The following is a 12,747-nucleotide window of genomic DNA, read 5'->3' as shown; positions in this document are numbered from 1 at the left end:
CATACAAAAGGGTAAAAAACAATCTCCCAGAGAGGACTAGATGTTCTTTAAGGTCCCTTCCAAACCAATCTTTCTGTGATTCTATGTCTCTATGAAATAATTCAAGTGGCTATTTCCTATACAACATGCTTTATCAGTAGGTAGTGAAACTTCTAATTTTAAAGACAATAGCAAAGATTTCTGTGATATGACACTAGTGGCAGAAGGATTGCCCTTAGACATTACAATTTCAAAAATTGTCATTACTACAGTTTAAAAATATTTAACATTTTGTGTTATAGCTGTGCAGTGTGGTAATCCAGGAACAACTGCTAATGGAAAAGTATTTCGTATTGATGGAACTACATTCTCTAATTCAGTAATTTATTCATGCATGGAAGGATACATACTTTCTGGATCATCTGTAAGACAATGCACTGCCAATGGAACGTGGTCTGGATCCTTGCCAAACTGCACAAGTAAGACATATCTCTAATGAATATTCTTTGTTTTTCTCTCCTCTTAAACACTATAAAGTAAAATACAGAAGTTGGATGCAGATGAATAGTCTTCAGGGGTTTTTTTATGCTACTTCATACGTAATTTTGTACATGAAATACATTTTAAAAATATACTGCTGTGAGAAAATAAAGAATATTTTTTTTTGAAGACTGACAGAGTATAGTGAAATATATAGACTGTTGTTACAGTTTAAAGAAGTTGTGTGTTTACAAGATTTACCTACGTTAATTCTTCCTAGGTATGTATTTTTAATCTTGCTTAGGTTTTGTGATGTGTCATATTCAGACATTATTCATTTAATTGCTTTTCTTCATCACGGAAACTTAGCACTATAATATCCTGGTCTTCCAGAGAGCAGAAAACAAAAACCTTGTCATGAAAATTTGAGAATTCCTTTTGTAGTGACTCTGAGATCAAAACTGTTGTCCTGCTTTCAAGTAACACCTACTGTTTGGTGTCTTCATTAACCTTCTCCTTGCTTTGGTTGTTCAGCTAACAGGTGCAATTTCATCTTCTCTTATAAATAAGCATTTTGCAATAGTTTATTTTCAAGTCCATCTGTTCCTGATTTATCACTTGTCCTGGTTCATTTTTTAGTAACAGTTATGAAAATTTTGTATTTATGTGACACATGAGACTGCTTGTCATTTTGAGGAAATAGCCTCATCAGAGGTATAGCGAACTGTTACCTAAATTTTGAATAAGTACCCTAGGTTTTGTAGTAGAGTTGGCTGCATTACACACTTAGAGCAACTTAAAGCAACTTAAACCAACTGTGTTGGTTTTAAATCCATCTTTAATGATTATCATGTGAACAGTTGCTTTTGCAGTCGGCAAACCTGTGAGAAAACCCAATGTTTTTGTTTATTTTTTTCCAAGTTATAATGAGAACCGTATTAATTGCACCAATGATTAAGGTGTTTTGTGGTGGTAACAGCATCTGTATTTTTTTTTATATTTTAGAATGAGATTTAGCTACCATAGTAGATAAGTTTTAGCTGAGCCTGAGTAACTGAGATTTGGTAGCTGAGATTTAGCTACTACGGTAGAACAGTCTTCTCAAAAAAACCTGCTCAGGTAGAAACTTGGAATTTTTATTTAAAACCTAGAAAAATGTCTTAACAGAGAAATTATCTTAATAAAGAGAAACGTTATGAAGATCATATGTGATAGAAAAAAATATTTTTGATTTTATTAATATATAAGTATTTTAACTTTGTTATACAGTAAATCCACTGAAATTCCTAATACACTGTTCTCTTTGTTGTGATTATACATTTAAAAAGTATATTCCCTTATATGTTTTTTTAATGATAATACTGTTTAAGAGGTTTTAATTTGCTAAGTATCTCCTGCAGTGGTAAAACTGTAAAAAAATACATTGAACAAAAGTGTTACCAAAAAAGGTATGAACTCTGAGAATCTCAGCCTGACTAATTTCTGCTTTTTTGTCATCATTGCTGACTATTATCTAATTTCTAATGGGAGGCAGAAATGCTACTGGGTACAACAATTTGTACCTAAGCTGCTACAGTTACTAGCAGCAGCTCTGAAATAAAAATCCAGAAATGGAGAGGCATTCTCCAGCACTGCAGAATGGCTGATGTCGGCAGTCACCTCCGGAGCAGCCTGACTAATTTCTGCTTTTTTGTCATCATTGCTGACTATTATCTAATTTCTAATGGGAGGCAGAAATGCTACTGGGTACAACAATTTGTACCTAAGCTGCTACAGTTACTAGCAGCAGCTCTGAAATAAAAATCCAGAAATGGAGAGGCATTCTCCAGCACTGCAGAATGGCTGATGTCGGCAGTCACCTCCGGAGTCTCATCCAACCCCTCTGCTTGTGGCAGGATCATCTAGCAGGAGGCTCAGAGCTGTGTCCAGTCTGTGTCCTTCTCTACAGACCTCAAATTCCCTATTTCCCTAGTACATCTAAATAAAAAATAATAAATATATTAAACTTCATCCTACTTATCTTGCTATGTTCTCTCTTGCAAAAATATATCATAGTGGTGTAGGTACAAAAGTATATCACAGGCCATGGTCTTCTGGTCAGGAACACTACAATTATTTAAGCTAGTTTTTGATACCACAGTGAGTTAAGTGGAGACGGTCCAACTTTAGGGTTGCCTGAGCAGGAGAGTTGGATGAGATGCCCTCCAGAAGTCCTTTCCAATCTAACCATTCTGTGATTCTCTGACTGACTGAATCTGTGTACCTAAATGCCACTGTGCCTACTAACTTATCTATGTTTGTGACAAAATACAGTACCTCAGTAAAATCTAGTCACCTTCTTACGTCTGCTTTTTCTTTCTTTGAAAGTCAAATAATGCAGTGTAAGACAAAAAAGCAAAAGACTCTGTTCTTTACCACTCTTAACCCACCTCTTTGAACAATTCTAATGTTACAACACAGTCATATGAAGAATGACTCTTTTTCCCCTTAATTTTTCTTTCATGCAACTCTTTTTCCTATAGTATGATAAAGACTGCTAAGTACAGAAGGGCAAAAACACATGAAAGGAAATAGGCCTTAATGATATGCATTTGAGAAGGTAGAACCATCTAGAGATCTTCTAAAGCCATGGTGTCTCTTTCTGTGTACCAGAGCAATGTTAAAGCGTCAGTAGCAGGAAAGGGTAAAATCATTACAGTAACAGGGAAAGAAGCAAAAAGTTTTTATTAATGACCAAAAAAAAGAAATGGAGACTGAAAGGAAGGTGAATGAAAATCTGAGAACATGGGGGTTTTTATTTAATGAAACAATGAAAACAGTTTTCAACAGTATAAAATTAATGGATAATTTGTGGAGCTGTTTTATCATATATAGTATATGATGTTTGTATGTTTTAAATTTGTAAGGCAATGATCCGAAATATTCTTCATACAGGAGATTCTAAAGAGGTGAAACAAATATTTGGGAAAAAAGGATAAAAGCATGAGGATTACGTTGTGATCTACTCAAAAAAGTAGCATACTTGGAAAAATATCAAGTATGATTTCAGTTGAATTTCTAACATGAAGGATAGCAAAAGTTGGCATATGTCAAATAAAAAAAGGTAGAACATATAAAGTAATTGAATATACCCATATAACTAAGAAAAACAGTTATGTCTTTCACTGCTCTATATTTTTTGAAAAATGACAGAGAAAAAATTATGACTTTTAAATTATTTTTTTTTACATTAAATTACCATGTTACAAGGTAAAATAAAGTAGACTGATCTCCAGTTTTCTTTGTCACTGCACTGGCTACTTTAGACTGACCCTGATAATCCTGTGGTATGTTTTATAATCTCTTCTGTATCCATAGACAGTGATTGTGTGGGATTTGGGTTTTTTTTGGTTGGTTGGTTTTGGTTTGTTTATTTTTTAAAGATTTGGTAAGTGCATCTTAATTAGTATTTGTTCTTTCAGACTAGATACAGTGTAGGCAGGCATACTATATACCTCGGATTCTCAGTTCCCCAGGATACAGAGAGAGAACCAAATATCAGTCATGCTTTGGCATTGAGTTAGAAATAGCCAAGATGTGTTTTCTGTTCAGGAAACTGCCTCCCACATTTTTTCCAGAAGTAATAACAATGCTGTAGGGGGATCTTCAGATTTACTCTAAGATAAACTTTAAAACACGAGTACTGTATTTTGTATGAACAAGGTATTTTCCCTGTTGTTTGTTTTCTTTTTTTCCTGAAACCAACAGCTTTTTATCATTGCCACCAGGTTTCTCAAGATTTCTTACTCTGAAAGAGTCTCTTTATATTAACTACTTATGAATATTTCATCTCATTAGGAGATTAAATTACCTCCTGACACTAGAAATCACAAGAGGTTTTACAACAACTCCTACTCGTTAAAGTACTGTAGGCCTAATTTTGTTCTAAGCCATGGCCCATAATAACCATGTGACTATTTACAAAATGGGAGGGTTTTGCGGACATATATCTTAAATTTTCCAGACTGTTTTTCCTTTCAGTATGCATCCATGGAAAAGTAAACAATAGACATCTGCTTCTTTAATAATGAAACTCTGAACTTACAGGAAGATCGGGGAGTATCAAAGAGTGGCAGTAACATATAGAATATTTGCTACCTTTTTTAATCTTGATACTTTACTGATCAAAACTGTACAGTCCGTTACTTCTACTGTTGAACAGATGTACTGATGTTCTGCAAACATAACTGTTACACAGTGTTTGGCAGCTAATTAAGATGGCATATGTATTTATCTTCTTTTGATGGATATAAGATTTTATGATACTTTCTCCTTTGGTCCCCAGTGAATTCCTAGTTTTGCCCTATGCTTTTTCCCTCACATATAAATAAATCACATTTAGGTTTTATAATCTATTCTTCAACTATTTCCCTGCAGTTATCAGTTGTGGAGATCCAGGAGTCCCAGCCAATGGCATGAGATATGGTGATGATTATGTTGTTGGACAAAATGTTACTTACATGTGCCAGCCTGGTTATACAATGGATTCAAATAGCTCCTTAATTCGCACTTGTACTAGCAATGGCACGTGGAGTGGAGTAATCCCAACATGCAAAGGTACAACATTTATTTTGATTGTCAACTATTTCTTCCACGACATTTACATTCCGTTTATTGTAATGAGTCAGCCAAATATTTCCACAGAAATCAAAACTCGCTGTTAGCATGAATACACTGAATTGATTTTTTGGCTGCAGGAATAGTGGCTTTATCCTTTGCATCTTTTCCCTTTTATTTTTCATACAAGCAAAGTATGTTGAACATTTTTTGTAGCTTTATAGAACATTTTATTATTTTGCTACTAAACTGAATTAGGCAGTATGAAACGATGCTTTAGATTTGTTTGTTTGCTAAAATTAGCATGTCATACTAAAAATGGCCTTATATATGTCTCTGCCTTTAGAAAAAGACCACCCAAGCATATGATAGAAAATGCTGTGAAAGGTCTGAATACATATAACTGAACTTTGTCAAAGGCAGATTGTTCTGGGTTCACCTTTCCATAATACTGAGAATTTTCTCTGATCCCTCCTTCATTAGACATGCACCTTTGAGCATCTCTCTACTGTGAAAACTGGAAAGAATAATCTCAGGGTCTTCCTTTTATTTCTTTTGCTAATTGCATTCCTCTTTCTTCTGTTTTATTTGAATGGTTTTAATGCTCTCTGTTGAAATTGAAAGAGAAAAAAATCTGAACATCTCTGATAGACAACCTTATCTGTGTCATCAAAACAATTTTCTCTGAGAAACTAATTTGGTTGCCAAACCCTAAACATCTCTCTAGAATAATTTTTCTGTCTTCCTGATACAATAGCTATGGTGAAGCAGTGCTCCCTTTTGGATGTTTTGTTTCTGGGTTCACACTAAATATATCTGATCTCTGTTCCTTTAAAACTTATTTGGCTAGATATGTACTTCCTTTATTCTCATCCATCTTCCTTCTGTTTTGTTTTCCAGAAGGACGGTTATATACCTGCTCAGCATTTTTCGCTTTCCTCCCCTGAATCCATTCATCAAAACAGATCAAATAGTTTTCAGATGTCCACCCCATTTGCAGTTACTTTCCTTGCTGAGTACAATTCTTCCAATATCTTACCAAGTCCATTTTATTTCTAATTCACCTTTGATAATGTCAATTCTTAAGGCTATTTTCCCAACACATTCTTGAGGATGGCAGACTTTTAAGACCCTCTTAATTCCTTCTTTTTTTTTTTTCTTCTATATGTATTGTGCTCTTAACCAGCCTCAGCTTCAATTACAAAACTGATTTTAAGAACAGAACAGACATACTGGTTCTATAGACTAAGAGCCTGTCTGTCTCCAAGAGTGGCTGTGAGTGAACAGCTAGAAGATCATAGGACTGAACAAGTATTTATTATATAGTCTCCCAGCCTCAAATTCTTAATGACTACAGGACACCTAACTGGGAGCAGGAGATCTAATGCTTTGATTCAAACAGAACCTTACAGAGAGAGAGAGAAAGACTTAGACTGTCAAGTGTGGCTTTGAGGTTACAAGTCTTTCTGGTTTTAGGTCATACATATTTATGGCTTGTCTAAATACTGAATAATAATAATCATATGCAGAATCTCTAGTGTTCTCAGAATTTTGCTCTACTCCACACAGGTTTGTGTGAGTGCATGACATAAGTTAGTAACCTGTGTTTCTTTGACTCTGTAATAAAAAGTAATAGCTAATATGAAGTAGTGTGTTTGAAATGTATAACCATTAGTTCTTACTGTCACGAGGAAGTGCCAGTGTCCTTTGATACCATTTAGTTAAAATAATTGGAAAATGAACTGAGCAGAAAATGGATGCACAGTTGTCACTGTGCTATTGAAATAGAAGATATAAATAATTCTCTGGCTTTGCCTAGTTGGAAAAGGATGCATGTTCATCTGCAACTAAATATTCAACTATTCAAGCATTGTCTTTTCTGCAGATTTCCATTTACACTTTCAGCTGTTAAACTGAGAAATGTTGCTGTACATGCTTATGGTTAAATCTTTGACAAAAGTATTTGGAGAGACATTCTCCCTTGTTGCTGGATGGTGTTTTGTTTTGCCTTTTTCACCCCAAAATTCTGATATTGCACCTGCTTTCATGCTACTTCTTCTGTCTCCTTTCCTAATTATTGACTGGTATATTTTTCTTAATTATTCATCTCAGAAGTTAAAACATAAAGATCTTTTTTAAAGGACTAGTCGTGAAGCTCTTGGAGAATGCAGACAGACTTTTGTTGCTTGGACTACTTGTTTTGATTTACTTTTATCAATGCATCATGAAAGTGGGCAAAAGCTGTCATGTCCTTTTCACGGTTCGTTGTTTTGTGCTTTTTTTAAAGCTATGAACCAGAGCCAGAGAAACAGAAAGTATTAAAAATAGGGTCTTAAACTTTAGATTTGGTTTACTAGTTGGCAAAGGATTATTTGATAATAGTACTACTTTCATCCAGCATTCCCAAAGAACCGTAAGTGATGCTGCGTCTTTGTGGTGTAAAAATTGATATTCTCTCACTGAACAGTTTAGTAAGAATGGCGACATGGTACATGGTCAACCTTCTGCAGATCACATTCAAATGCACAGTACTCCTGATCTAGTGCCTCTCACTTATTTTGAGCCTGCAAGATGACAGCTATCTAAACACAAGTTTAAAGGTTATGAGTGCAGCATTTCATTTACTTCATTCTTGTGAACTGTATGTTCTCTGCTTTATTTTTGAGCACTGCCTCTTCTCATTTACCCTGTCTCCACCAAATTAAAACACACTAGTTTTACTTACTTTCTTGCTCTTTGCTAGCACATTCTCTCCCATCTTTTCTCTTTTTTACCCTTTTCCTCATTCATTCTAGTAACTTTGACTTAAATTTCCCCCTTTCTCTTTCTGATTCACATTTTTACATGCAACTTCTTTATACCCTTCTTCCTTCACTTCTTAACTAGCAATTGATGTTACTATCCCATTATTCAGTGAATAACACTTTTATCCTCATCACTACAGTCGTGTCTGTTTATTTCTACTGTCCTGTAGTGTTTTGCGGTCTTCTTTCCTACAACAGAGTAGAAGATGTTTCTATTTTTTCCTGGAAGGCCTGGAAATGAGAAACTATACTGAAATACTTCTTGTTGGCAACACTGACTAGTTCAAGAGGTGGCAAATCCTTGGTTTTTCTCCTGTCTAGAAGCTAAATGCTTTTTGATTAGAAGCTATTCATGAAACAAGTACTAACCAAACTGTGGTGCTTAGAAAGGCTTTCAAAACTTATTTTTGGAACAATCATCCTGGAATTTCGTCGCTGGGAGTTAATATCTAGCAAATGCCAATGCTGGTTAACAGGAAGAAAGTATTTGACTATTACCATGGTAGCTAAAGATAATTGTGCTTTTTGTTGTCTAACAGGCAAATAAAATCATCTTGTAGTAGACTAACAGACATATCTAAAATGTTGTACATTTCATAGTCTGAGTACTGATTTTTAGGTAGTCTTCCTATTGGTTTGATGCAGCATCCTGTTTTATTTAAGACATTTCATCAAACAGCCACTGTCTCCTAAATGGAGGAAATTAGAAGTACTAACTTCAGGAAATGTGGCAAGAATACAGTGAGAAAGATAACATGTCCTGACTGTGTTGTCCTCTAAAAAGGTGAAATTGGCACATATGGTTCTCCTAGTAATTGTGTACACTGGGGATATTTACAACAGCTGGGCCTAATTATTTTTTAATATTATTGCAGCTGTTACCTGCCCAACTCCTCCGCAGATCTCTAATGGAAGGTTGGAAGGAACAAACTTGGACTGGGGGTTTAGCATCAGCTATGTCTGCTCTCCAGGATATGAACTGTCTTTTCCTGCTGTTCTGACTTGTGTTGGAAATGGAACCTGGAGTGGTGAAGTACCTCAGTGCTTGCGTATGTATTTGCTTTATAGTCCTGTATTTCTTTGTTCAACTATAGTTGTCTTGTCCTCTTTAAAGTTTTCACCTTCCCCTCCCCCCCAATGGTTCAGTTAATTTCAAACTTGAGACAAATACAATCATTCTATATTTTCCAAAATTATAATGTAGTTTGTAGATTGAAGAAGACATAGGAATATCTATAAATCATTTGTGAGCACATAGGAAGCCTTAAACACAAACACAATAAAAAATATAGGCAATGCATACCAAATGATCCAAAGCAAAACAAGATTAAGAGCTGCTGTCTTGATTTCAGATCCAGCTACATATAGAATAGGGGAAGTTTCATTATAATCTCTTTTATTCACTCATTACTCATCCTAAACCTTCTCTGATGTCACAGAGAGTTTCTTCTGTTCATAATGCTGACTGAGCCCCAGGGTGCTTCCTTGACGATTGTCTATTTTTCCCCCTGCACTAAATTAAGTTATATATTTTATGCAGTAAATTTTGTTAACATGAAAGTTATAGCACTGATGGATTTTTATATTACTGTGAATTTCATTACAATAGCAAATGTGACTTTTTCTTCAGGTTGGTGTAATTCAACTCATTGTTTAAAGAATATCTTTAAAGAAGTGATTGTGATGCTTTTGGGAAATGACTAATTGCACTGAAGAACGTTCTGTAGTAATTTGTAGAATAGCCATACCACTGAAACTCTGTAATGGTCTTGAGCAAGTGTCTAACTGGAAGAAGATGACTTCATCTTTGTGGCTTTACAGCTTCTGAAGTTTAATTTGAGCTTGCCAAGTAGCTGAGCTTGTTCTCCTTTTACTTTTTTTTTGCATTCTTCTCTCCCTTTCAAAAATGTTCTCTGCTTTGGCTATATTGTACTATTGTGAACGCATATTGTATAGATGATCTTTTCCTTCTTTTCCTAATGAAATTCTTGTATCATTAACAGTTGCTTAGTGCTTCTGAAACTATATGTGCCGGAGCTGGAATGTAGTGAAAGGCATTGTTTCTGGAAGAAAAAACAAACACCATTTTTCATTTAAGTTCTCTAAATGGAGCTTTTCTAGAATCCAGTACATTATGAAGATCAAAACCCATGAAAAATTCATTTCATCATTTGTTATTTATTGAACTACTGTTATTTTTTGGCATACCACAAGCTATTTATTACCTTTCAGGTTGGAATACTCAATACTACAATATGGTCCAAAAAAGAAGCTCCACCTTTAAACTTTTTAGAAGGTATAGTTAGCACAGAATGCAGCTGCCTGGGAATTAAAGGTTGTTTCCTGCAGAGATTACATTAACTGAATGTTGTTGATGTGCAATGGTTACCCATTGGCTTGCAAGAGAAATCAATTGGCAGTCAGTGTTTGTCAAAGAGCTTAAACTAGCTGCCATCTGGCAGAAATGAGAGAGAGCTGATGAAAGTCATTCTCAATGAGCAATCTTTAAGCAGTTCTTGACATGAGAAATTTAGTTCCCAGCTTGGCTCCCTAGAGCCTGTAGCTGAAGATATGCAAGGTACAGTTATAACATGGAATAATTATTCAGAATGGACTACGGTCATGTCTTCGATTGAGCATTTGTCATCTATGACCTAGTAAATTTGTCTGCTTAATTATTCATATAGTAATTTGAGTGAAGGACTGCAGGTTTTATAAGCTTGGCAGTAGATGGAAAAAAATTAGGTCTATACCTGAAATTTCCTGACTACAGATATAACTTGCTGTTAATCAATTAAATGTCTTTGAACTAGCCTCACAGCCTCAGTGCCAGAGCTCCACAGCCCTGTCTTTGTTTAAGAGTCTCAAAGTCTTTAGGAAAATATTTCAGTTGGGGGCAGGAGCACTCACAGAGCTTTCAGTTTGCTGCAACTTTAGTTTGTCCCATAGTCTCCAGTTCCCATATTAGAAGAAAACTGGTATGTTTCACAATGATGCTGGGTTTCCATGGTTACCTGTACAGAAGGCAGCTATGCAGTAGCTATTCAATGAGTAGGTTAAGCTAACTGACAGTTAAGTGGTGGAGTTCACTTAGTTTTACAGAAAATTAATAAACTTGGCAAAAAAATCATTTTTTAATGTGATTTTTTTAATGTGAGGATGTTTTCCTGTGCGAGTGGTTCCTACTTTGCTGGTATCAGGAAGTGTTCAATAGACAGTTTCAAGCCTCTGTATTAAAAATCTGTAGGTGGTTCATGTATTTTCAAATTAAGACTTCCACAGCATTTTATACTGCAAACATAAATTGCAGACATGATTTGTGAATCGCATAATGAGGTTCATTGTGTGGCACTGTCTCCATAGATTTTTTGGAATTTGTCCTATAATTCTGCAGACTGTATCAGTGCACTTAAAGCCATGAAAGAATACGCATTTCTGGTATATTATAGATTGAAAACTTTTTCTTCAACGTAAGTGTGCAGGGGTTTCCTGTACACTCAGTGTCTGAAGTAAGAGAGGGCAGGAGCATTGCATGTGAGCATGTCCTTTGAAAAGCTTAAGGCATAGGTGACAAAAATAAACATATTAGAGGTGGTTGTTTAAGAGATGTAATTTAAATTTTGTTTGTAGAAGAGAAAGTTGGAGCAGAAAATTCCACTGCTTTTCAGAAATCTATCATTGCACACATGGATTAGTGTTTTATTTTTTGTGCATTACAGCATTTTCTGTTTCATATGAAGTCAGACTCTACAGTATTGGAATTCGTGGTGTGTCAGGGAATGATATGGTCTAATAGCACAGAGGTTAGCATAGCTGATTGCATTTCCTGAACCAATTATTCAAAATGCAGTTTCTGACAATAATCAGTATTTTATACTGCAGAAGAAGGCCAGCAAATTTGTCAGCAGTTCGTTGCCTTCGTCGTGCTGTCTGTAGATATAAGAAATCTTTAGATGATATATGTAAAGTAAAAAGATCAATTTAAGAATATGTTCTTATTGGTCAGATTTATCCTGCCTGATAACAACTTCTTAGTGCTTGACTTTTGTGTTGCTGCTGAGATTTCTTTACTGTGTTATTGTGGGATTTTTTTTTAGCTGTACTAATTTTCAAGTGTTGCACTTCCATACATACAAATCTTATCTTTCAGTGAAGGGTGAGGAAGTAAGAATTTATGATTCCAATAATCCTTCTGACAAATCTTTTAATCATACAAAAATGTTGAGCACTGGGTGGGTGGCAGAAAGCAGGAGAGGATGGGAGATTGACATGAAGGTTTGGTATGCTCTCTGATTGCTCTATGTAGGAGGATTTGCAGATTGATGTGCGTTTGGGCAGAGGTGAATTGTGGATTTTCGGGCCTTAATGAAATAAGCTGAGTAACTTGAGTGTCAACTTCAAGCTACTGACCAAGCCCACAATGTAGGTGTTTTAGCAAAACCACTGCAAACTGAAGAGCAGACTAAAGATTCGCTATCTCATCTCTCTTTGAATTTCTATTGAATGTTTCTGTATTTGACCTGTGTTTGGAAAACAAATATAAAATTTGAAGTAACTGCTTGGCTGAGTTCAAGTGAGTGCTATTTTTGTGTATTTTAATAAATTACACATTCCATTTCTATCATGTCTTTTCTCACAGCAAAGTTTTGTGGTGACCCAGGAGTGCCTGCTCAAGGGAAAAGAGAAGGCAAAAGCTTCATTTATCAGTCAGAAGTCTCTTTCAGCTGCAATCCTCCTTTCATTTTGGTTGGCTCCAGCACCAGGATTTGCCAAGCAGATGGCACGTGGAGTGGTTCTTCTCCTCGATGTATAGGTAAGGTATCATTGAAACTTCTTTAAATGCTTGTTATTCCTTTTCCTGCTGTATTGGGTTGGCTCAGCCGGATTT

General features: G+C 35.4%; 1 protein-coding gene across 1 annotated transcript in view; it reads left to right on the top strand.

Annotated features, from left to right (window-relative positions):
• Positions 1–12,672, top strand: part of LOC104279754 (CUB and sushi domain-containing protein 3-like) — a gene marked incomplete at both ends in the record, with an annotated part of 41,230 nt that extends 28,558 nt beyond the window's left edge. The window contains 4 exons of the mRNA XM_009877138.1: positions 282–458; positions 4,876–5,055; positions 8,735–8,908; positions 12,499–12,672. Coding sequence (XP_009875440.1) covers positions 282–458; positions 4,876–5,055; positions 8,735–8,908; positions 12,499–12,672 — 705 coding nt within the window. The remainder of the gene's footprint in view (positions 1–281; positions 459–4,875; positions 5,056–8,734; positions 8,909–12,498) is intronic.
• Positions 12,673–12,747: the final 75 nt, after the last annotated feature.

This window comes from Apaloderma vittatum, unplaced genomic scaffold (genome assembly GCF_000703405.1).
Source record: "Apaloderma vittatum isolate BGI_N311 unplaced genomic scaffold, ASM70340v1 scaffold9439, whole genome shotgun sequence".
Lineage (NCBI taxonomy): Eukaryota > Metazoa > Chordata > Aves > Trogoniformes > Trogonidae > Apaloderma > Apaloderma vittatum.
This window is presented reverse-complemented; position numbering and strand designations above follow the sequence as displayed.